The following is a 21,214-nucleotide window of genomic DNA, read 5'->3' on the forward strand; positions in this document are numbered from 1 at the left end:
GATGCTGGTGACGTTCGTGCTGGACACGAGCGCGTCCATGAACCAGAGCACGAGCTCGGGTATGACGCTGCTGGACTACGCCAAGTCGGCGGTGGAGCGCTTCGTGAAGCGCGTGCGCGACCCGAGCCGCCGCTACCAGCACCACTTCATGCTGCTCTCGTGCGGCCGCGACGCGCGCTCTAATGCCGGCAAAGGGGGCGGCAAGGGCTCGGCAGACGCGGTGCCCTACGACGGCCGCGTGCGCGTGGGCTGGGACCAGTCCACCAACAAGGAGGCCTTCCTGCGCGAGCTCAAGAACCTGCGCGCCACGGACCTGAGCGACGTGGGCGCCGCGCTCAAGCAGGCCTTCGAGCTCATGAACCAGATCCGCCTGCAGTTCAACTGGGACAGCTACGGGCTGGGGCGCGCGCCCTGGAACACCAACGTGTCGGTCTGCGTGCTGCTCACGGACGCCACGACTCTCTCGAGCGCCGACGGCCTCATCCAGGACGCGCTCACGATCGCGCCGTCCAGCGCCGTGGGCGCCGACCTCACGTACGAGCCGTACAGGTGGGACCAACGGCTCTTCACGGTCGCGCTCAAGCTCTCGGCCACCATGAACGGCGTCAAGGGCCAGTCCAGCGTGCCCGCGGACCTCATGGCGCTCAGTGAGGCCACGGGCGGCATGCTCTACATGCCCACGTCCAAGCCGGCCGTGGAGCAGAGCATCGACCAGATCATTCTCAAGCTCAAGGCCGGCGCGGTGGTGAAATTCAAGTGCGAGGCTATGGACGGGGAGGCAGAGTTCCCCACGACAAGGAACATCATCGCGCCGCTGCCAAGTGGCAAGGAGTTCTGCTGGCCCGTGGCCGAAGCCTTCTGGCTAGATAGAAACACCGTCGCGCTGCCCACGCGCGAGGCGCATCCGACGCTCGTGTACTCTCGCACCGTGGAGAACGCCATCGAGGCGGCGACGAGCCACATGCTGCTGGATACGCTCAAGTTCCCGGCGGACAATTATCTGTTGGAAACGTCCATCAGTCCTACGCCGAGTCGCGGCCAACGCTGGCTGGTGTACGTCCAAGGCAGCAAGGGAGACGGACGGCTCGGGGACCCGATTGGAATGCTGCGTGCGCCTACGTCTGGGCCTGGAGTTCCTTCGGCTAACGCTGTGCTCGTGCTGCTTCCCTACAACTTCCCCAAGCTCTTCTCACTGCTTGTTGAAGTCGCTCGCGTGTACCAGGCTAGTGGCCAAAACATCAACTCGGCGACGGGGACGTGGATGTTCCAGGCGAAGGCTATGCCGTCCTCGTGGCGCGAGTCCTTCTCGTCGTACCTCAGCGGCTGCCCGCTCTACTACTACGCCCCGTTGAAGAAGGCACTGCGCAAGTACAATCTGCACGACATGGTTCCTGAAGTCCAGGATTCCGGACGGAGCTACCAGATCTCCAACTTTTTGAACCGACTCCGGGAGCAGGCAATTGCGGAGAGCGACAGCAACAACAAATTGTACTCCCGGGCTGGCCGAAGCGACGCAAACAGCTCCACGCCAGGCCTGCGCAGCAGCGGCATCCCGGAGTCGTCCCCGACCGCCTCGCCCATTGCTAACAGGGATGGCACTGGATCGAACCAAGCCGACGCAACTTTGGATGCCATTGCCAGCATGTCGCTCCAAGACTTGCGCGCCGCCCACCAGAAGAGCAAGTCGCTGTTTTTCGAGAAGTCCTCGAAGCATCAGTTCCAGGTTGCTCTTCCGCGCGTGACGGCTCCGAAGGATGACGCGGCGCCGCTGAAGTTGGCGCCAAGTTGGCGTGCTGTGGAGGAAGATGAAAAGCATCGCCAGCCAATTGACGTCATGAGTGACTACGAGTCTCGGTTGGTCAAGAAAGAGGCGCTCCGCAACCCTCTGGCTGAAGCTGAGCCTGACGAAGATACGCCCACAGGATTGCGACGCCGCCAACTGTGCTTCAATCTGGGCAACCCCTACAAGAAGAGCTCGTCCAAGGCGAGCAACGTGTACCAAGGTGAAGCAGCAGATGAAGCTGCTGCTCTGGGAGGCCAGTCTCCGAAGCGCCAGCGCACGCGCAAGCGGTCCTCGCAACTGAAGCGAGACAAGAAGCACTCCAAGCGCTCGCACAGAATGCACGGCTCGCCGTCGTTCAAGTCGTCACCGGGGTCACCATCGCACTCACCTAGCTCCCCTGTTTCCAGTACCTTGTCGACTATTTCGTCTCCTGGACGAAGCGAGAGCGGCGACTCTGTCATGACGGACAGCTCAGTGGGCTCGAACTACTCCGTCAAGGCAGAGGCTGCCCAGATGCTGGGCATCCCGCTCCACGATGGCGACTTCGTGGAGGATGAAAAGAGCAGCAGCTTTGTCCGACTGGTCTACGGCGTTCTAGCGGAGAACTGGGAGTCATGGAGTACCATCATCCGCCTTATCAAGGCCCGTACGACTACGCAGCAGGTACGAAAGCGGTTGTCCGTGTATAATCTTCCACTGGTGCATTTGCTAACCCATTGCTGTGTTTGTGGTTATATAGGAAAAAGAGTTTGTTGTCAGCGGTCTTCGGTCGATGAAGGGCGGTCCGACAGCGGTGAAGACGTACATCGAGCAGGCGATTCAATATTCGAAGCAGTTCCGGCAAAAGGCTCTCGAGCACGAGCTGAAGCAATTGCTGGATGAAGTGACGTCTGCGGTGGGGACAGCAAATGACAAGCCGAACGAAGCAGCGGTGGAGGGTGCCAAGAAAGAAGCGGCAGCCTAGTTGAGCGGTTCGACCCGCCTATTGACAGTGAATGGTAACTATTCTCAATATGCGCGGTGTGTTTTGTTTCTGTTGTGAAAAGTCGTGAAACGGAAATGGCTTGAAGAGCCGCAACCAGGTATTTGACGAAGTGGAAGTGCCCGAGCCTTGCTGCCGCGAAGGTAGACTTGAGGGCAGTGCCGTATGAGCAAGCGCAACTCCAAGAAGGTAAGGGATATCCATTCCCCTCACGAGTACTGTTGACACGCACTGACATGTTGGCTCTCTTTTCCATCCCTAGTCAGCAAATGCGGCGTCGCTCAACCTCGTACTGAAAGCCCTGGACAAGTACGAGCAGGATGATACGAGCTCGATGCAGTCAGCGTTCGGATCCCTCATCGGGACCATAGGGAAAGCGCCTTCCACGAAAGACCTGCCGCCTAAAGTCCAACCGGTCAACTATCCGATCCAGAACGGCGCGAGCGGTGAAGCAGCGAGCAGACTCAGTAAGCATAGGGTCAGCAAGACGCCTTCCAAGCTAGCAGAGCGCTCCAAAAAGGCTGCCCCTGGCAGTTTGACAGGGGCAGCGCTGGCAGAATGGCTTGAGTCGCAGGTTCCGCGCGAGGGACTCGGACACCCAGCAATTGCAGCTTCATACGCCGGTGACGGCGATCCCTATGCATGCATCGCGGGCACATTTCTTCCCCTGTGGTGCTTTCTAGACGTGGAGATAGACACAGGAGCAGTCGGCCAGCGTCCAGAGCTGGCGAAGCGGTTGCCGATGAAGGCGGTGGGTCTGCCGCTGGATGATAGCACCGGCGTTGCAGGAAGCTGGTCCAGCTGCATGGTGACGGCATTTGACGCCTCACTTGGTCGCTTTATTGTTTCGTGGTCGGCTGGAAAGCGTGTGGGATCACCTGTGATGCATCGTGGGCTGCTGTGTCTCGAGAAAGACGACTGTGAAGCCTTCGGCCAGCGCATTCAGCGTGCTGTGCAGCGGCGTGAACAAGCGGAGGCGGCGCTGCGCCAGTCGCTTTACGTGGAGAGCATGCCAATTAGCTCGGATACTCAATTGGATTCCCAGACGATCGGCAACATTCTCCAACTCACGCTGTCTTCTTCATCAGTGCCTACGAACATCGGAACGTCGACGCTACTGGAGGAGGTTAATGCTGACTACATGTACACGATGAACAAGCTGATCTTCGAGACCAATGTGGACGATATGCACTGCGAGTTCTCCGGCCTCAAACTGCCCAAGGTGTCCGCCCCACCGCCTCCACCCCAATGCGGCGTCATTGCTGTTCCAGTATATGACTTCAATCGTAGGTTCCTAGACATTGCCACAAATAAGTTCGTGAACCTGCCGTTCGCAGTAAATGCGTTGCTGGATGTACGTCGAAGCTGCGTGGATGTGGGCACGCAAAAGCTTTTGCTGGAGCAGCAGCCTACGGAGATCAGCTTCGGTGGTGGCGCACGACCACAGCCCAAGAGCATCACGCTGGCCGAGTTCCATTCGTTGCATGCGCAAATGAGCCACACGGCGCTGCGCTTCATGCGGGACTACTGGACGAGACTGGCGGCCAAGCGCATCCAACTGCACTTCTCTCAAGCTCAACATCCACACTATAATCCAGCGGAGCCGAATCGCCAAAAGTACTTGGAGACGCCACTCCGTCGGTTCTTGCGGCGTGTGAACTATATGGTCGCAGACACACTCCGCCTGCTTATTCAGCACAACTTCGAAGGCTACGCGCAGTTTGTCGAAGAAATGGCGGGTTACGAAGTGGAGATACGGGGGCCCAGCGATATCCACGAACGGGTGTTGACGACGGAGCAGACTGACCCCCAGCAGAAGCCCGAAGTTGAGTCTCTACCTCCATCTGTGTCGTCGCACCAACCATTGTTTCGTGTCGAGCTGATCATCTCACCCGAAAAGCACATTCTAAACCAAAGCGAAGTAGATAAACGTGCCGCAGAGATTCGAGAATGGTCCCTAGCCAACGTGCAAGACCGGTCAGCACAGTGCCCAATCGAACCAGTGGAGCCTCGTGAAGGTTACCGCTTCGAGTACGTGACGAGCCCGGACGAATTCAAGGGTGCCCTCTCTGGCCAGTTTGACGTCGTCCTTGATCGCCTGAAGTCGCTGGAGCTGGTGGAGAGGCTGGTGATGGATCGCATCTTCTGGCCGAATCAAGAAAGCATTGCGTGTCTACAGGACTCTGCGCAGTCGGTGGCTGGCCTTAAGAAGCACGTTGGGGACATCGGTGAGCGAGCTTCGCAGCCTCTGCTGAACTATCACCGCCAGTTCGATCAGTACATCCCACTGCTCAATCTGGACGTCGACGAGTATCTGAAGTCGATCATTCGTGTGCAGCCTGAGGGGAATCCAGAAGGCGAAGACGGCGAACCTGCCCCTCTTCTCCCCCCAGTTGAGCTGAATGAACTCCGTCGACTGTTAGCCTATCACCGGGATGAAGAGGAGAGACTAATGGAGACCATTCCGTCTCGTGCAGTGAACCTGGGGCTGTTTCAGGTCGATCTTACGAACATTCGCTTTACGTTGGCGAAGAAGCACCGCGATAGCTTTGCGCGGTTGTTGGAAGCTCAAGTTACTTATTGTTTCACAGTGGCGACGCGCATCATGAGCAAGTTCGACGAGATTAACCAGACGTTGTCGTCAACGCCGAAGGATATCGAGAGTCTCACTGCACTTCAGGAGTATATCGCTGGTCTGCCTGCTCTGTTGGCCCCGCTGCAGGAAGAAATCTCCCAAATGATGCGCGACAACACGCTCATCGACGATTTCCGCCACTACGTCAGTGACGAGCACCTCCGACTCACGTGGCAGGTGCAAGGCTGGCCTAGCAAGGTGCTGGCACAGAGTTCACGCTTCAAGCACGCACTTGAGGAGCGCAAGGGGAAGTTCGCCAAGCAGATGGAGTCCGAACAGGAACGCTTCGAGAAGACGCTGGCTGCGCTGCAAGATGAGATCGAGACCTTCTCGCGCTACGACAACCTAGCCTTTGTGGACGACGTCGCCCACCACGCGATGTCCGTTCAGCGGAAGCTGGAGCAAGCCCAGCAAGACGCGATGCTGTTCAATAGTCGGGAGACGCTTTTCGGTCACGAAGTCACGTCTTACGATGCACTGGCGAGCGCCAAGAAGACGTTCGAGCCGTATCACCAGCTCTGGTCCACGTCCTACAACTGGATCCAGAGTCGGAAGACATGGATTCAAGGAAGCTTCACTGACATTGATGCAGAGCAGGTTGAGAAGCTCGTTGACACATACAGCACGGGGATTCAGAAAGCCTATAAGTTCTTCAGCAACAGCGGCAACGAGGCGTGCTCGAAGATCGCAGAGACGGTCAAGGAGCAGATCTCCGTATTCAAGCCATACGTCCCACTCATTGTAGCTCTGCGCAACCCAGGAATGCGTCTTCGCCACTGGGAGGAGCTCAGCAAGAGTCTAGGCTTCGCGCTGGAGATCGACGAGAGCTTCACCCTTACCAACATCTTCCAGCTGAATCTGTTGGACCGTATCGACGACATCGTCAAGGTGGCCGAGGCTGCAGGGAAGGAATACCAAGTTGAACAGGCCCTGCGAACGATGAAGGCAGCCTGGGAGAGTGTGGATCTACAGATCATAGCGTATCGTGAGACTGGCACATATGTGATCAAAGGTGTGGACGAGATCCAGGCCATCTTGGACGAACACGTGACCATGACGCAGGCCATGATGTTCTCGTCGTTTAAAGGTCCCTTCGAGGAGGAGATCATCGAGTGGAACTCGACCCTGCAGCTGATCTCGGAGGTACTGGAGGAGTGGCTGGCAGTGCAGCGCAACTGGCTGTACTTGCAGCCCATTTTCGAGTCCCCAGACATCAACAAGCAGCTCCCCGCAGAGGGCAAACGGTTTGCGTCTGTGGACAAGAACTGGCGCCAGACTCTTGCGTCGGCTAAGGCTAAACCCAAGTGCGTCGAGTTCTGTCGGAGTACCAAGCTACTGGAGAGATTCCGAGAGTCGAATCACTTCCTGGAGCTGGTTCAGAAAGGTTTGAGCGACTACCTCGAGGTCAAGCGCTCAGCATTCGCACGCTTCTACTTCCTTTCAAACGATGAGTTGTTGTCCATCCTGTCAGAGTCTAAGGACGTCAAGCTTGTGCAGCCGCATTTGAAGAAATGCTTTGAAGGTATTGTCCAAGTTACTTTCGAAGACGACCTGAACATTAGCGCCATGATTTCCGCAGAAGGCGAAAAGGTTCCGTTCTCAGCCATGGTGGACCCTAAGGGCAAGAACGTGGAGCACTGGATGATGGAGGTCGAGGATATGATGAAGCTCTCGATCCGCGACATCATGGAGCGCGCTATCGCGGATTACACGCAGATCGATCGGTCTCTCTGGATTCAAAAGTGGCCGGGAATGTGCGTACTCAACGGCAGTCAAATGCACTGGACGCGTGAGATGGAGGAGGCCATGGATGCTGACGGACGCGAAGGTGTGAAGAAGATGATGACTCGACAGCTCGGACAACTGGCGGATATGGTCACGCTCGTGCGGGGCAACCTTGACAACATGGCTCGCATCACGTGTGGTGCTCTGACGGTTATCGATGTGCACGCTCGAGATGTGACGCGCAAACTCGTGGCCCAAAACGTCGAGTCCAAGGGAGATTTCTTGTGGAGTTCGCAGCTCAAGTACTACTGGGCAGACAAGAACCTGTGGGTGCAAGCAGTGACTTCAAGGCGTCCGTATGGCTACGAGTACCTCGGAAACTCGTTCCGACTTGTGATCACGCCGCTGACTGATAAATGTTATCTAACGCTGATGGGAGCGCTGCAGATGATCCTCGGTGGGGCCCCCGCTGGTCCTGCCGGTACTGGGAAGACCGAGACAACGAAAGATCTGGCCAAGGCGCTGGCCAAGCAGTGCGTCGTGTTCAACTGCTCAGATGGTCTGGACTACATCGCAATGGGTAAATTCTTCAAAGGGTTAGCATCCTGTGGAGCTTGGGCATGTTTCGACGAGTTCAACCGTATCGACATCGAAGTGCTTTCGGTGGTCGGGCAACAAGTCGTGACCCTGCAGCTCGGTATTCGTCGTGGTGACACACGAATCGTCTTTGAAGGCTCCGACATCAAGCTCAGTGATCAATTCGGCGTGTTCATCACCATGAACCCCGGTTACGCCGGACGTAGTGAGCTGCCCGACTCGCTTGCGGCACTTTTCCGTCCTGTGGCCATGATGGTCCCGGATTACGCCCTGATCGGAGAGATCATGTTTTTCGCCTACGGGTTCTCGGACGCCCGCGCGCTCGGCGCTAAGATGGTGACGACGTTCAAGCTCTGCTCGGAACAGCTTTCGTCGCAGTTCCACTACGACTACGGTATGCGCGCCGTGAAGACTGTGATCACGGCAGCTGGTAACCTCAAGCGCGATGACCCCGACATGGACGAAGACGTATTGCTGCTGCGTGCTCTGCAGGATGTGAACTTGCCCAAGTTCCTGGCACACGATATCCCGCTGTTCAACGGTATTATCAGCGATTTGTTCCCGGGTAAATGCCGCCCCAACTTGGATCTCGGAGCCCTTATCAGCGTGATAAAGCTCCAAACCCACCGCCTGAATCTACAGCCCGTGCCGTACTTCCTTACAAAGTGCATCCAATTGTACGAAACGATTGTAGTGCGACATGGTCTAATGGTTGTCGGCGCTACTGGGGGTGGGAAATCGTGCAACATTGCTGTGCTGGCTGACGCGCTGACAGAACTGAGGCGACGAGGGGAGTCTGGATTCGCGTTCGAGAAGGTGATCAAATACCAGTTGAACCCCAAATCCATCACCATGGGCCAGCTCTACGGTGAGTTCGACGCCAACACACACGAGTGGCAGGACGGTATTTTATCCACACTATACCGTGCTGCTGCCAGCGACACAAAGCCCGACCGCAAGTGGGTCATCTTTGACGGGCCTGTAGATGCTATCTGGATTGAAAACATGAACACGGTGCTTGACGACAACAAGAAGCTGTGCCTGAACAGTGGCGAAATGCTGCAGATGTCCAAGCAAATGACGATGATGTTCGAGGTGGAGGATCTATCGGTGGCTTCCCCGGCTACCGTCAGTCGGACAGGTATGGTGTACATGGAGCCCAGCACGCTAGGTCTCGGTCCTCTTGTAGACTCGTGGGTCGAGAACCTCCCGAAATCAGTCGCGCCGTTCGCGCATGTCTTCATGAGGCTCTTTGACGTGTACTTGTACTCGGCCGTCACGTTCATTCGGTCCTTTCTGGGCGAGCTCGTCCCCACCATGGACAACAATCTAGCTCAGAGTCTCATGAACATCCTGGACTGTACTCTGGACCCATTCCGTGAAAAACCATCGGCCGATGGCACTGGTGAGCCACAACCAGCGTCCAAGACTCCCAACTTGCAGTTCAAAGACGATATCGAACCGCTGTTCATCTTCGCGTTGATCTGGTCTGTGGGCGTCTCTACAAATGATGCGGGTCGGGTGCGATTCGATAGTTTCCTGCGGAGTGAGCTGGTGGCGAACAACTGCAAGCCCTCGCTTCCCCCCAGTGGGCTAGTGTACGACTACTGCTATCAGCTCTCCAGCCACAAGTGGGTTCCCTGGATGAGCACGGTTAATCCGTACAAGGTTCCAGCCAACTCGTCGTTCGCCGAGATTGTCGTGCCTACAGCCGACTCTGTGCGTAACAACTATCTACTCGAAGAGCTCATGAGTGCGGGTAAGCACGTGCTCATGGTCGGCGGTACGGGTACCAGCAAGACGGTGAACATCACGCGCTACCTGCAGTCTTTGCCTGCTGATGTCTACATCCCCATTCCGATCTCCTTCTCGGCTCAGACATCAGCCAACCAAACGCAGGATATGCTCGACGCCAAGATGGAGAAGCGACGGAAAGGTGTGTACGGTCCACCAGCAGGCAAGAAGTACATTATCTACGTGGATGATCTGAACATGCCTAAGCGCGAGAAGTACTTCGCCCAACCACCGCTGGAACTGGTACGCCAATGGTTCGACCAAGGTGGTTGGTACGACCGCAAGCTGCTCGTCTTCCGCAGTATCATCGACATTCTGTTCGTGGCTTCCATGGGTCCTCCTGGTGGTGGACGCAATCCAATCACCCCACGCTTGGTTCGTCACTTCAACGTGGTGGGTTACGCCGAGCTCGGCGATGACAGCAAGACCATCATCTTCAGTACGATCCTGGGCAACTTCTTGAGCTCCGGCTTCCCCCCGGAGATCGGGCGGCTCACGGACAACGTCGTCCGTGCCTCCATTAGCGTCTACAATACGATCTGCCGCGAGCTCCTCCCCACGCCGGCAAAGTCGCACTATACGTTCAACCTCCGTGACCTGGCCAAGGTGTTCCAGGGCATGCTCATGGGCGATAGTCGACGCATCACGGAGACGGACTCGTTGATTCGCCTGTGGGTGCACGAGTGCAAGCGCGTCTACGAAGACCGAATGATCTCCCTGCAGGACCACGACTGGTTCCGCGAGCTCATGCGCTCGTCGACCAAGGAGTTTTTCCAGCGCGAGTACGACCAGGTCGTGACGAACGAGCACTTGATCTACGGCGACTATTTGGTGCCCGGGGCGGACCCGAAGATCTACGAGGAAGTGGTTGATGTGGACAAGGTGCTGAACATCATGGACGAGTATCTGCTCGACTACAACGCGGAGAGCAAGTCGCCCATGTCACTGGTGTTGTTCATGGACGCCGTGGAGCATGTGTCTCGAATCTCGCGCATTATTCGGCAGCCTATGGGCAACGCTCTGCTCCTCGGAGTCGGTGGCAGTGGTCGCCAGAGTCTCACGAAGCTTGCGACCTTCATGGCTGGCTACAAGTGTTTCCAGGTGGAGATCGTCAAGGGCTACGGCCTCACGGAGTGGCGAGATGATGTCAAGAAATGTCTGCTGCTTGCAGGTGTGAAGGACACACCGGTTGTGTTCCTCTTCTCAGACGTCCAAGTGGTTAACGAGACAATGCTCGAAGATCTCAATGGCGTTCTAAATGCTGGCAATGTGCCCAATTTGTACGGACCTGAAGATCTGGACCAAATCATCACTGCGTGTCGAGTTGACTGCCAGAAGCGGCAGCTTCCCCCAACAAAGACCAACATCTTCCAGCAGTATATCAACCGTGTGCGGCGTAACATCCACCTAGTGATCTGCATGAGTCCCCTGGGTGGGCTGTTCCGCGATCGGTTGCGAATGTTCCCGTCACTGGTGAATTGCTCGACCATCGACTGGTTCAGTGAATGGCCTGCGGAAGCTCTCAACTCCGTGGCTTCGGCAATCCTGAGCGATGGAAATCTAGCGCTGGGTGACAAGCTCCCCGCTCTCGTGGAGGCTTTCAAGATTGTGCATCAAAGCGTGGAAGAAGCCTCGAAGCAGTTTTACAACACTCTGCGACGATATTTCTACGTGACTCCGACGAGTTATTTGGAGCTGTTGTCTGCGTTCAAGTCCGTGCTCGTTATGAAGCGCGAGGAGGTGAACATGATGCGAAGTCGGCTGCAGAATGGTGTGGACAAACTCTCAGAAACCAAGTCGATTGTTGCCACTATGCAGACGGAGCTTGTGGAGCTTCAGCCCGTTCTTGCGGCAACACAGTTGGAGGTGGAGCAGATGATGGTCCAGATCGCGAAAGACAGCACTGAAGCGGATATCACCAAAGCCACAGTCGAGAAGGAGGAAGCGGCCGCCAGTATCAAAGCCAGCGCCACAAAGGAGATCGCAGACTCAGCCCAACGTGACCTCGACGCTGCTCTACCAGCTCTGGAGTCGGCTGTGGAATGTCTGAATCGTCTGAAAAAGGCTGATATTGATGAGGTTAAAGCACTCAAGACCCCACCTGCAGGTGTCAAGCTGACGATGGAAGTTGTGTGTATCCTCTTTGGTCAGAAACCTGTGAGCAAACCGGACCCGGATCGACCTGGTAAAAAGATCAATGACTACTGGGAGGTAGCACAGAAGGTGGTGCTCTCGAACGCGAACAAGTTCTTGGAGAATCTGCTCGGCTTCGACAAGGACAACATCCCCGATGCCATCATCACCAAGGTGGCGCCTAGTATGGAGGATCCGAACTTCACGCCGGAGGCTATCGAGAAGTCCTCGAAAGCTTGTACTGCTATCTGTATGTGGGCACGAGCCATGTACACGTATCACTTCGTGGCGAAAGCTGTCGAGCCCAAGAAGCAGGCGCTCGCACAGGCTCAGAAAGAGCTCGACGAAACTCTAGCAGTTCTCAAAGGTGCTCAAGACAACCTGCAACAGGTGAGCGATCGACTGGCGGAGCTGGAGCAGTCGTACAATGGAGCAGTGGCGAAGAAAGAGGAGCTCGGAAGGAAAGTGGTGCAGTGTCAAGTTCAGCTGCAGAATGCTGAGCGACTCATTGGTGGACTTGGTGGCGAAGAAGCACGTTGGAAGGAGACAGTTGCGCAGTTGACTCTCGACTACGCTAACCTCACTGGAGACGTGCTCGTATCTGCGGGCACGATTAGTTACCTGGGTGCCTTCACGGCTGAATTCCGCGAACAGCTTGTAGCATCCTGGCACGAGGCTCTGGTGAAGCACGAAGTACCGCACTCCCCAGGTTGCGACTTGATCCGTACACTACAGGACCCCGTAAAATTGCGAGCGTGGCAGATCGCTGGACTCCCGACGGATACCGTGTCGACGCAGAATGGTATTATTATGGGGCGTGCGCGACGATGGCCGCTGCTGATCGACCCGCAGGGCCAAGCCAACCGCTTCATCAAGAATCTTGGTCGTGACAAGAAGCTTTGCGACAATGGGATGGATGTGGTGAAGCAGTCGGACCGTGGATTCCTCCGTGCCTTAGAGAATGGCTTGCGGTTCGGTAAGTGGGTACTGCTGGAAAACGTGGGGGAGGAGCTTGATGCAGCTCTGGAGCCTGTGCTGCTGCAGCAGAAATTCAAACAAGGCGGTCAGGACATGATTCGTCTGGGTGAGAACGTGATTCCATACAACGACAGCTTCCGCTTTTTCCTCACGACAAAGCTCGCCAACCCACACTACGCCCCAGAAGTCTGTGTGAAGGTGAGTCTCTTGAACTTCACTATCACCATGAAAGGCCTCGAGGAGCAGTTGCTGGGCGTGGTGGTGCTCAAGGAGCTACCTGAGCTTGCAGCAAAGAAGAACGAGCTTGTGGTATCGAATGCTGAGGGTAAACGGCAGCTCTACGAGATTGAGAACCAAATCCTCTACCTCTTGTCGCACTCTGAGGGAAATATTCTGGATGATACGAACCTCATCGAGACGCTGGCGTCTGCTAAAGAGACTTCAGCTGTGGTGATGGCCAAGATGCGAGAGGCGGAAGAGACCGAGAAGGAGATCGATGCACGCAGTGACGGGTACCGTCCGGTGGCTTTCCGTGCGGCGTTGCTGTTCTTCTGCATCGCCGACCTCGCACTGGTGGATCCAATGTACCAGTATTCGCTGACGTGGTTCACGGGGCTGTTCATCCGCGGCATCCAATCGGCCAAGCCCAGTGCTCAACTCGAGACTCGACTCACAAACCTGAACGATTACTTCACGTACTCGGTCTACAAGAACGTGTGTCGCTCACTCTTTGAGAAGCACAAGCTGCTTATCTCGTTCCTGCTGACCATCAAGATCATGCAAGGCAACAACGAAGTGGATGCCGGTGAATGGCGCTTCCTGCTGTCTGGTATTGGCTCTAGTCCGCCTGTCGAAGCGGAAAACCCGGCTAGTCGGTGGCTAGAAGCCTACGCATGGCAGCAAATCTGCGCGCTCGCGAGCTTCCCTTCGTTCAGCGGTTTGGAGGTCGATTTCGCCAAGCATGTAGCTGTCTTCCGCGCCATCTTCGACTCGACAGACCCCGAGAACCAGCCTCTGCCTGGGGAATCACTGTCCAAGCTGGATGAGTTCCAGAGGCTGTGCATTCTGCGAGTCCTGCGGCCTGACAAGATGATGCCGGGGATCCAAAACCTGGTGTGCTCCAAGTTGGGCAAGGAGTTCATTGAGCCTCCGCCGTTCGACCTCGCCAACACGTTCGACGATGCAAGCCCCACCACGCCGTTGATCTTCGTGCTATCTCAAGGCTCCGATCCAGCCAAGGACTTGCACGGGTTCGCTGTTAGCACCGGGATGGAAAGCAAACTCAAGTCGATCGCTCTGGGTCAGGGTCAAGGTACTTTAGCCGCACGCCTTATTGAAGGTGCTACGACCAAGGGCGAGTGGGTACTGCTACAGAACTGCCACTTGGCGCTGAGTTGGATGCCCGAGCTGGAACGGATCTGCGAAGAGCTCGACCCGACCAAACTCCACGAGAACTTCCGCTTGTGGCTTACGAGTATGCCGACCCCGGCCTTCCCTGCGTCAGTGCTGCAGGACGGAGTCAAGATGACGAAGGAGGCGCCCAAAGGGCTACGCGCGAACCTCAAGAACACGTACTACAAGCTGGATGAGACTCGACTCGGGGCGACGCGAAAGCCCGACGTGTTCCGCAAGCTGCTCTTTGGACTCTGCTTCTACCATGCCATAGTTTGTGAGCGGAAGCGCTTCGGTGCACTCGGGTGGAACATCCCGTACCAATTCAACGAGACGGACCTCGACATCAGCGTCGCGCAGCTCGAGATGTTCCTGGACACGTACGACCATGTGCCTTTTGACGTGCTGCAGGTGATGACGTCCACCATCAACTACGGCGGGCGAATCACGGACGACAAGGACATGAGAACGTCGGACGTCATTCTCATGACGTTCTTCAAGCAGGCCATCCTGCAGAAGGACTACGCGTTCTCAAGGAGCGGCATCTACTACTCGCTGGACTGCGACCCCCGCAATGCCTACGAGAGCTACGTCAACTACATCAACACGCTACCGATCAACCCTGAACCCGAAGTGTTTGGCATGCACGAGAACGCCAACATTACAAGTGCCCAAGCTGAGACGTACGAGGCCTTCGACCTGCTGCTGTCGTTGCAGCCACGCGTGAGCTCCGGTGGAGGCAAGAGTCGTGAGGAAATCATCGCCGACGCTGCTCAAGCCATTGCGTCTCAGTTGCCAGCTCAATTCGACCTGGAGCACGTCCAAGCGGCCTACCCTGTATCATATGACGAGTCGATGAACACGGTGTTGGCTCAGGAGGTGGAGCGATTCAACAAGCTCCTGGCCGTCATGAGGAGCACTCTGCATCTGGTGCAGCAAGGTCTGAAGGGTCTGGTAGTCATGTCCACTGAGCTTGAAGCCATGGGGGCGTCGCTGTATGACCAGAAGGTGCCTGTCGTGTGGGAATCCAAAGCCTATCCGTCCCTCAAGCCGCTTGGTGCCTGGGTCAAGGACCTTCTCGAGCGGTTGGCGTTCATCTCGAACTGGATCGCGCACGGTATCCCGGCCGTGTTTTGGATCTCGGGCTTCTTCTTCCCGCAGGGTTTCATGACTGGCACGATCCAAAACCACGCGCGCAGATACAAACTGCCCATCGACTCGCTGTCGTTCCAGTTCATCATGATGCCTGAGAGCGTCGAGCAGCTCGTGACGCGGCCGGTGGACGGCTGCTACACTTACGGTTTGTTCTTGGAAGGAGCTCGCTGGAACCCGGAGATCAAGGCGCTGGACGACCCGCTGCCTCGCGAGCTCTTCGCGAAGATGCCGGTCATTCACCTGTTCCCGCAACCGAATCGCGAAGCCCCGCAACGAGGCATCTACCGGTGTCCGGTGTACAAGATCCTCACGCGCACTGGTACGCTGTCGACTACTGGCCACTCGACGAACTTCGTCATGTGGCTCGAGATTCCGGCCAACAAGCCAAACATCTTCCGGAACTCGCTCGTATCCGAGACCAACGCGCAGGTGCTTTTCGCCGACCAGGAGTACTGGATCAAGGCCGGCGTGGCCTGCTTCTGCAGCCTGCGGTACTAAGTAGCAGAATACAGAGCAGACATTGCTAGCAGGAGACGCAGAAGTGCTTCGTTTTCTCCTTATTCGGCCAAGTTGCCAGTGGCGAACTGCATTTTGCTGGTTGATGTGTAGCTTATTTTGGTTGACATAAATATATGCATGCTGTGAAGTGAATGCAACTCGAGTGGAGTGTCTCGTTGGCGTGGTCGTCATAACTTGAATAAAAACATGGTAGCTGAGCAGAGCGGAGCGAGGCAGCGCAGCTAGATCAGGTACGAGATGATGCGGATCCACGGCGAGACTTGATCCATCTGGTCCATCTGCATGGAGATCCGGTGGATAAGCAGCGAGAGTCCGTTGCAGACGCGGTCCATGGTGTCGAACATGACCATCGCCGAAGCTGCTGGCGGGGCCGTCGCAGGCTGCGGACTGCACGCCGTCGCCAACAGCACCAGAAGCAGCAGCACCGCAAGTACGAAACCCGGTGGGTCCGTCACAGACGCCGCGCACACGTAGACGAAGGACGAGAAGGTGCGCAAATTCGGTCGGCGTCGGAACGCCGAGGCTGCTGTGTGGGTAGTCAACGCCGCTCCATTGCCATGAGGTGACGACGGCAATGTCAGGTGTGGACACTGCTGCTTAGCAGAGGTGGCGGCACTCATAGTCTCGGCTGGGTACAGCGACGTGATCAGGTCCTTGAGCAGCAAGTTCACCTGCAGCTCCTCCACCTTGTGGATACCCGCCTGTTGGCGGCACAGCGGACACAAGTGTCCTCTCTGCTGCTGCTGCTGAGTAGTTCGCTGCACTCGCTCGCGTGGTGTAACTGGAGCGTCGTCGTCATCATCTCCTTGTCGTCGAGGTGATGGCAACGCAGCACGAGGCGATGCAGCAGCAGTAACGTCGTGCGCCCAGGCTGTCAGGATGCAGCCACGGTCGAAGTTGTGTCTGCAGCCACACAAAAACCATAGCAGTGTATCCTCAGTCATCACACATCAATGGGCACAGACTGTGGCTACAGCAGCGGTGGTGACGCACCCGCAGGGCAGAGTGACCGGGAAGCAGAGGATGTCGAAGCAGATGGAGCAGAGCAGGTCTTCGTGGGCCACGCGCGCGCAGCAGGAGGTGGTGATGGCCAGCGAGGGGCGGCGGCGACGCGCTGCGTCCGCGATGGCGAGCTGCAGCGGCCGCGGCAGGCGCTTGGCGACGGCAACGGAGGCGTCCATGAGGCCTGAGACTGAGCCTGTGACTGTGCGTCCGCCTGATAATCGGGAACTGCGCGAAGTCGTTGTTGCAGGAGGAAGAGGCAAGCCGCCTTTTCGGCGAATGAGCGTGCGAGAAAAGGACTTTTAAGAGCTGTGATTGGATGAAACCTTGTCTCATTGAAGTCGGCCAGGCGGCCACACGATCGCCCGTGGGTTTAAGCTAAATCGTGCCCTTGGTGGATCTAATTGTAGATGTTGAAGTGGCATGTTAATGCAGACATACAGTGACCAAGTGAAGCGCCCGGCGTTGCGCGAAAGAGAAGGAGCCTATTCGGTGGGTTGCAGTTCGTTAAAACCGCGGCCGACTGTTCGCGGCGCATAAGCGAGACGAAAGAAGCGATATAACTGCTGCGATCGCCGAAGCAGACATGCGATACGGACTCGCTCGCTCGCTGCTTGCTATCTATCGGTAGGCTCGAAGCTAGCGTATTGCATTAATTTGCCTTTTCAGGTCAAAGTACACCATTTCCGGGTCGTTCTGCACAAATGCTCGATTCAAAACGATCACGTAGAAAAAGGGTGCGTATACTTATGGCGTATACTTGGCCGACTTCTGATCACTTTCTCGATTCAAAATGACCACAGCCATTTTCAAAACGATCAGCTGCCCTTTCTATGATATCACAGAGGGAAGCAGATCAACAATTGTCCTTTTCGAGAAAATTCTGGCTGATCTTAGTATTGATTTGAGAACATAAATACGACGCAGTATCAATTGTTGATCAGTCTTTCCCACAACGTACCAGAAAAATGGCACATGTTCATTTAGAAAATGAAAGTGATTGTTTTGAATCCGTGTACTGTTCTGGTCGGAGTCGGACGTGTATACTGCCCTTTTTTCTACGTGATCGTTTTGAATCGAGCATTTGTGCAGAACGACCCGGAAATGGTGTAGCAACCGATGCAGCCACGGCACCGATGGGTTTGGTTTGCACGCCATCATCAGAGGCTGCGTGCGTCGACAGAAAGAGGAAGGATGCTTCGCGGGCGTTCTTTCACTGAACGGCCGCTTCAACTTCGGTCCTCTCCGCTTGGACGGAAACCGCTCGTTGAAATGAGGCGCCAGCTACCCCTGCACATGTATTTACTCACAGCGGCATTTTCCGGTCGATGGTGCTGCCGGGCGTAGCAAAGGAAGTCCCGTGGTTGATGACATCGCTCCGCAACGCTCGTGCCGTCGATGAGAGAGTTGAAGCTGGAAAATATCACATCAGCGTTCCCGCGGTGGTCCACACGACCGAGTGGTGAGTTCGAGGTCAAAGTTTTTCGTGATGCCGGCAGCATTATTGGTGAAGGGCCTGGTTGGCCGTTTAGCGACGGCATCCACCATTACGCTACAAGTACCCGGGTTGTCTTCTTCGCTGTAGCTCCCCGACTCGAAAGAAATACACTACCATACTGTAGAGGCTAAACAACTTCAACAACTTCAACTTTGACACAACAAACACACATCGAATGCATTTAGCTTGCTGTAGCTTGTGGTAAGGCTCCTCGATCTTCTGGACCATATAGTTGTATAGCGCGCACCTGCCGGTCTCCGCCATGTGAGCATCATTTTTACCTCTGGTTGCATGTCCTCTTCACTGCTGTCTCCGCCTCAAGGGGGGGGCATTGTGCAAAATGATGAACGGGTGAATGATGGCCACTTATGACTAAGCGCAAGTGTCAATTAGATAACTTAGTAAAGATCGACCTTGCAGCAAGCCCGCTTTGACTTGTAGCACCACCTCGACCAGCAAATTTCGCTGCGCGGCACCAGTTCTGTGGAGTGGCGCATGGCACCCACTCAACGGTTGAGTCAACCTGCTGGCTCCGACTCGCGGTGACCAAAGAATCGACCGCGTAGGTCAACCGAAGTAGTGGACATCAAGGAGTTTAGTAGCACGTAGGAGGTTGGGGGTATCGGCAAACGCAACGGTCTGACCGATTTTAATCGCTGTTCAACATTCGCGTGCACCTTCACACACACTCAACAGCAACGACAAGAGCCATGTCCGAGCCTGAGGACAGCTCCGATCACGTTGAGTTTGCCTCGCGCTGACAGAGAGCAGTTGAGCCCAGCTTCAACTTGCTTCGGACGGCGAGCGCAGGTGGCCACGCTAGCGCCGCTTCGACGGACGAAGACGCCCCCAAGGCTCATTCTCGCTCCGGTTTGCTTCGCTCCACGCGGGCACGCCAGCGTCGGTCGTGCAGTCGAGCCTTGAACTTGCCTCGGCGGCGCAGGTGAGCCTTCTTCTTGGGCTGAACGTTGAGCTCCCATTTAACCGCCCGTGGATTGGTCAAAACACATCCCGTAAGCCGTCGTCTACTGGCTGAAAGTGCGTCGGTCACTTCCTCGCTGCTCATTGGTCAGCGCCACATCCGGGACCTGATTCTGCTGCGTCCCATCAGATCTGTCCCCCGATCTTGGTATACAAAGGCCAAGTGAAAGGCCGCTTCAACCGCTCCGCGCCCCGCCGCCTTCTCTCATTATCCATTCCGCCCCGAGAAGACCAAGACCATCACTCTCTGAGCCGCAGTATGCGCATCGTCGGAGGCCTCCTGCTCGCCAGCCTGGCGCTGGCGGACGCGCTCAAGTCGCCGCTCGAGTACGAGCACGAGTTCTCGGCCTGGATGAGCGCGCACGGCGTCACGTTCTCGGACGCGCTCGAGTTCGCGCGCCGCTTGGAGAACTACATCGCCAACGACATGTACATCCTGGAGCACAACGCCGAGAACGCGTGGACGGGCGTGAAGCTGGGCCACAACGCGTTCTCGCACATGTCGTTCGACGAGTTCAAGTTCAAGATGACGGGCCTCGTGCTGCCCGAGGGCTACCTGGAGCAGCGTCTGGCCTCGCGCGTGGACGGCCTCTGGAGCGACGTGGAGGTGCCCAGCGCCGTGGACTGGGTGGACAAGGGCGGCGTCACGCCCGTCAAGAACCAGGGCATGTGCGGCTCGTGCTGGGCCTTCTCCACCACAGGCGCGGTGGAGGGCGCCACGTTCGTGTCGAGCGGCAAGCTGCTGAGCCTCTCGGAGCAGGAGCTTGTGGACTGCGACCACAACGGAGACATGGGCTGCAACGGAGGCCTCATGGACCACGCCTTCCAGTGGATTGAGGACCACGGCGGCATCTGCAGCGAGGACGACTACGAGTACAAGGCCAAGGCGCAGGTCTGCCGCAAGTGCGACAGCGTCGTCAAGGTCACGGGCTTCCAGGACGTCAACCCGCAGGACGAGCACGCGCTCAAGGTGGCTGTGGCGCAGCAGCCCGTGTCGGTGGCCATTGAGGCCGACCAGAAGGCCTTCCAGTTCTACAAGTCCGGGGTGTTCAACTTGACGTGCGGCACGAGGCTGGACCACGGCGTGCTGGCCGTGGGCTACGGCAACGACAACGGACAGAAGTTCTGGAAGGTCAAGAACTCGTGGGGAGCCTCGTGGGGAGAGCAGGGATACATCCGCTTGGCCCGTGAGGAGAACGGACCCGCCGGCCAGTGCGGCATTGCCTCGGTGCCCAGCTACCCGTTCGCGACGCTGATCAACAAGGACGAGCAGGAAACGGAGAAGGTGGTCGAGGAGCCGCGATCCGTCCCCGCTGACAAGCCTGTGGACTCGTTCCCGGCCGAACCGGAGCGTGACTTCCGGCCCAAGAACCTGGCCGACCTGTACTCGTCGGCGAAGATCACGCAGTGCGGTGACGTTTCCAGTGCGATCATTGACTTCGACGACCTGGAAGTGACCCCGACGTCACCCCAGCGCGGCCAGCCGGTGTCCTTCTTCGGCAACGGCAACGCGAAGCAGGACTTCAGCTCGGCCAACTTCAAGCTGGGAGTGAAGCTGGCCGGCACGCAGGTGTTCGGACACTCGGGCAAGCTGTGCGGCGACACCCACGTGCCACTTCCGCTTGGCCTAGGCCACATCGACGTGCACGGCTTCGCATGCCCCATGAAGAAGGGCAAGTTCTCGGACCTGAAGGTGGACGTGAACCTGCCGATCATCGCGCCTGCTGGCAACTACGAAATCATGCTGACCAGCGACGACAACAGCAACAGCCAGCTCTTCTGCGTGAACGTGGAGCTCGACCTGACGGACAGCGACGCCACGAAGAAGGCCCACGTGTACGAGCCTCTCTCCTACATGTAAGTCTGCGGGACCGACATGCGCGAATTGTATACCCGACATGAATTCAAAGAGCTTTATATTTCCACGCCTACCATGGTGAGCTGACGTCGTTCCGAGTGGAATAGAGACGGTCAGCTTCGTGCTTGTCGTAACATAAATAAAAATGATCCTTCGCTCGTGCCCTTGGTTTGAACAGCTAC

The 21,214-nt window shown here is 56.8% G+C and overlaps 4 protein-coding genes across 4 annotated transcripts; 3 read left to right on the forward strand and 1 right to left on the reverse strand.

The window, feature by feature from the left end:
• Position 1: 1 nt before the first annotated feature.
• On the forward strand, positions 2-2,747 carry PHYSODRAFT_321496 (hypothetical protein; the record flags this gene model as incomplete). Its single annotated transcript, XM_009516739.1, has 2 exons — positions 2-2,446; positions 2,523-2,747. The coding sequence occupies 2 exons, from the start codon at positions 2-4 to the stop codon at positions 2,745-2,747; spliced, it is 2,670 nt and encodes an 889-aa protein (XP_009515034.1).
• Positions 2,748-2,930: 183 nt separating this feature from the next.
• PHYSODRAFT_321497 (hypothetical protein) lies at positions 2,931-15,672 on the forward strand (the record flags this gene model as incomplete). The annotated part of the gene is made up of 3 exons (XM_009516740.1): positions 2,931-2,954; positions 3,028-12,342; positions 12,385-15,672. The coding sequence occupies 3 exons, from the start codon at positions 2,931-2,933 to the stop codon at positions 15,670-15,672; spliced, it is 12,627 nt and encodes a 4,208-aa protein (XP_009515035.1).
• A 245-nt stretch (positions 15,673-15,917) lies between these two features.
• Positions 15,918-16,319, reverse strand: PHYSODRAFT_388521 (hypothetical protein; the record flags this gene model as incomplete). The annotated part of the gene is made up of 1 exon (XM_009516741.1): positions 15,918-16,319. A coding segment is annotated over one exon (402 nt), but the record flags the coding sequence as incomplete, so codon positions are not given.
• A 3,087-nt stretch (positions 16,320-19,406) lies between these two features.
• Positions 19,407-21,196, forward strand: PHYSODRAFT_353435 (papain-like cysteine protease C1). The gene has a single exon (XM_009516742.1). It carries the CDS (start codon positions 19,434-19,436, stop codon positions 21,033-21,035), a length of 1,602 nt encoding a protein of 533 aa, XP_009515037.1. The 5' UTR covers positions 19,407-19,433; the 3' UTR covers positions 21,036-21,196.
• Positions 21,197-21,214: the final 18 nt, after the last annotated feature.

The sequence above is a fragment of the Phytophthora sojae genome (genome assembly GCF_000149755.1).
Source record: "Phytophthora sojae unplaced genomic scaffold PHYSOscaffold_1, whole genome shotgun sequence".
Lineage (NCBI taxonomy): Eukaryota > Oomycota > Peronosporomycetes > Peronosporales > Peronosporaceae > Phytophthora > Phytophthora sojae.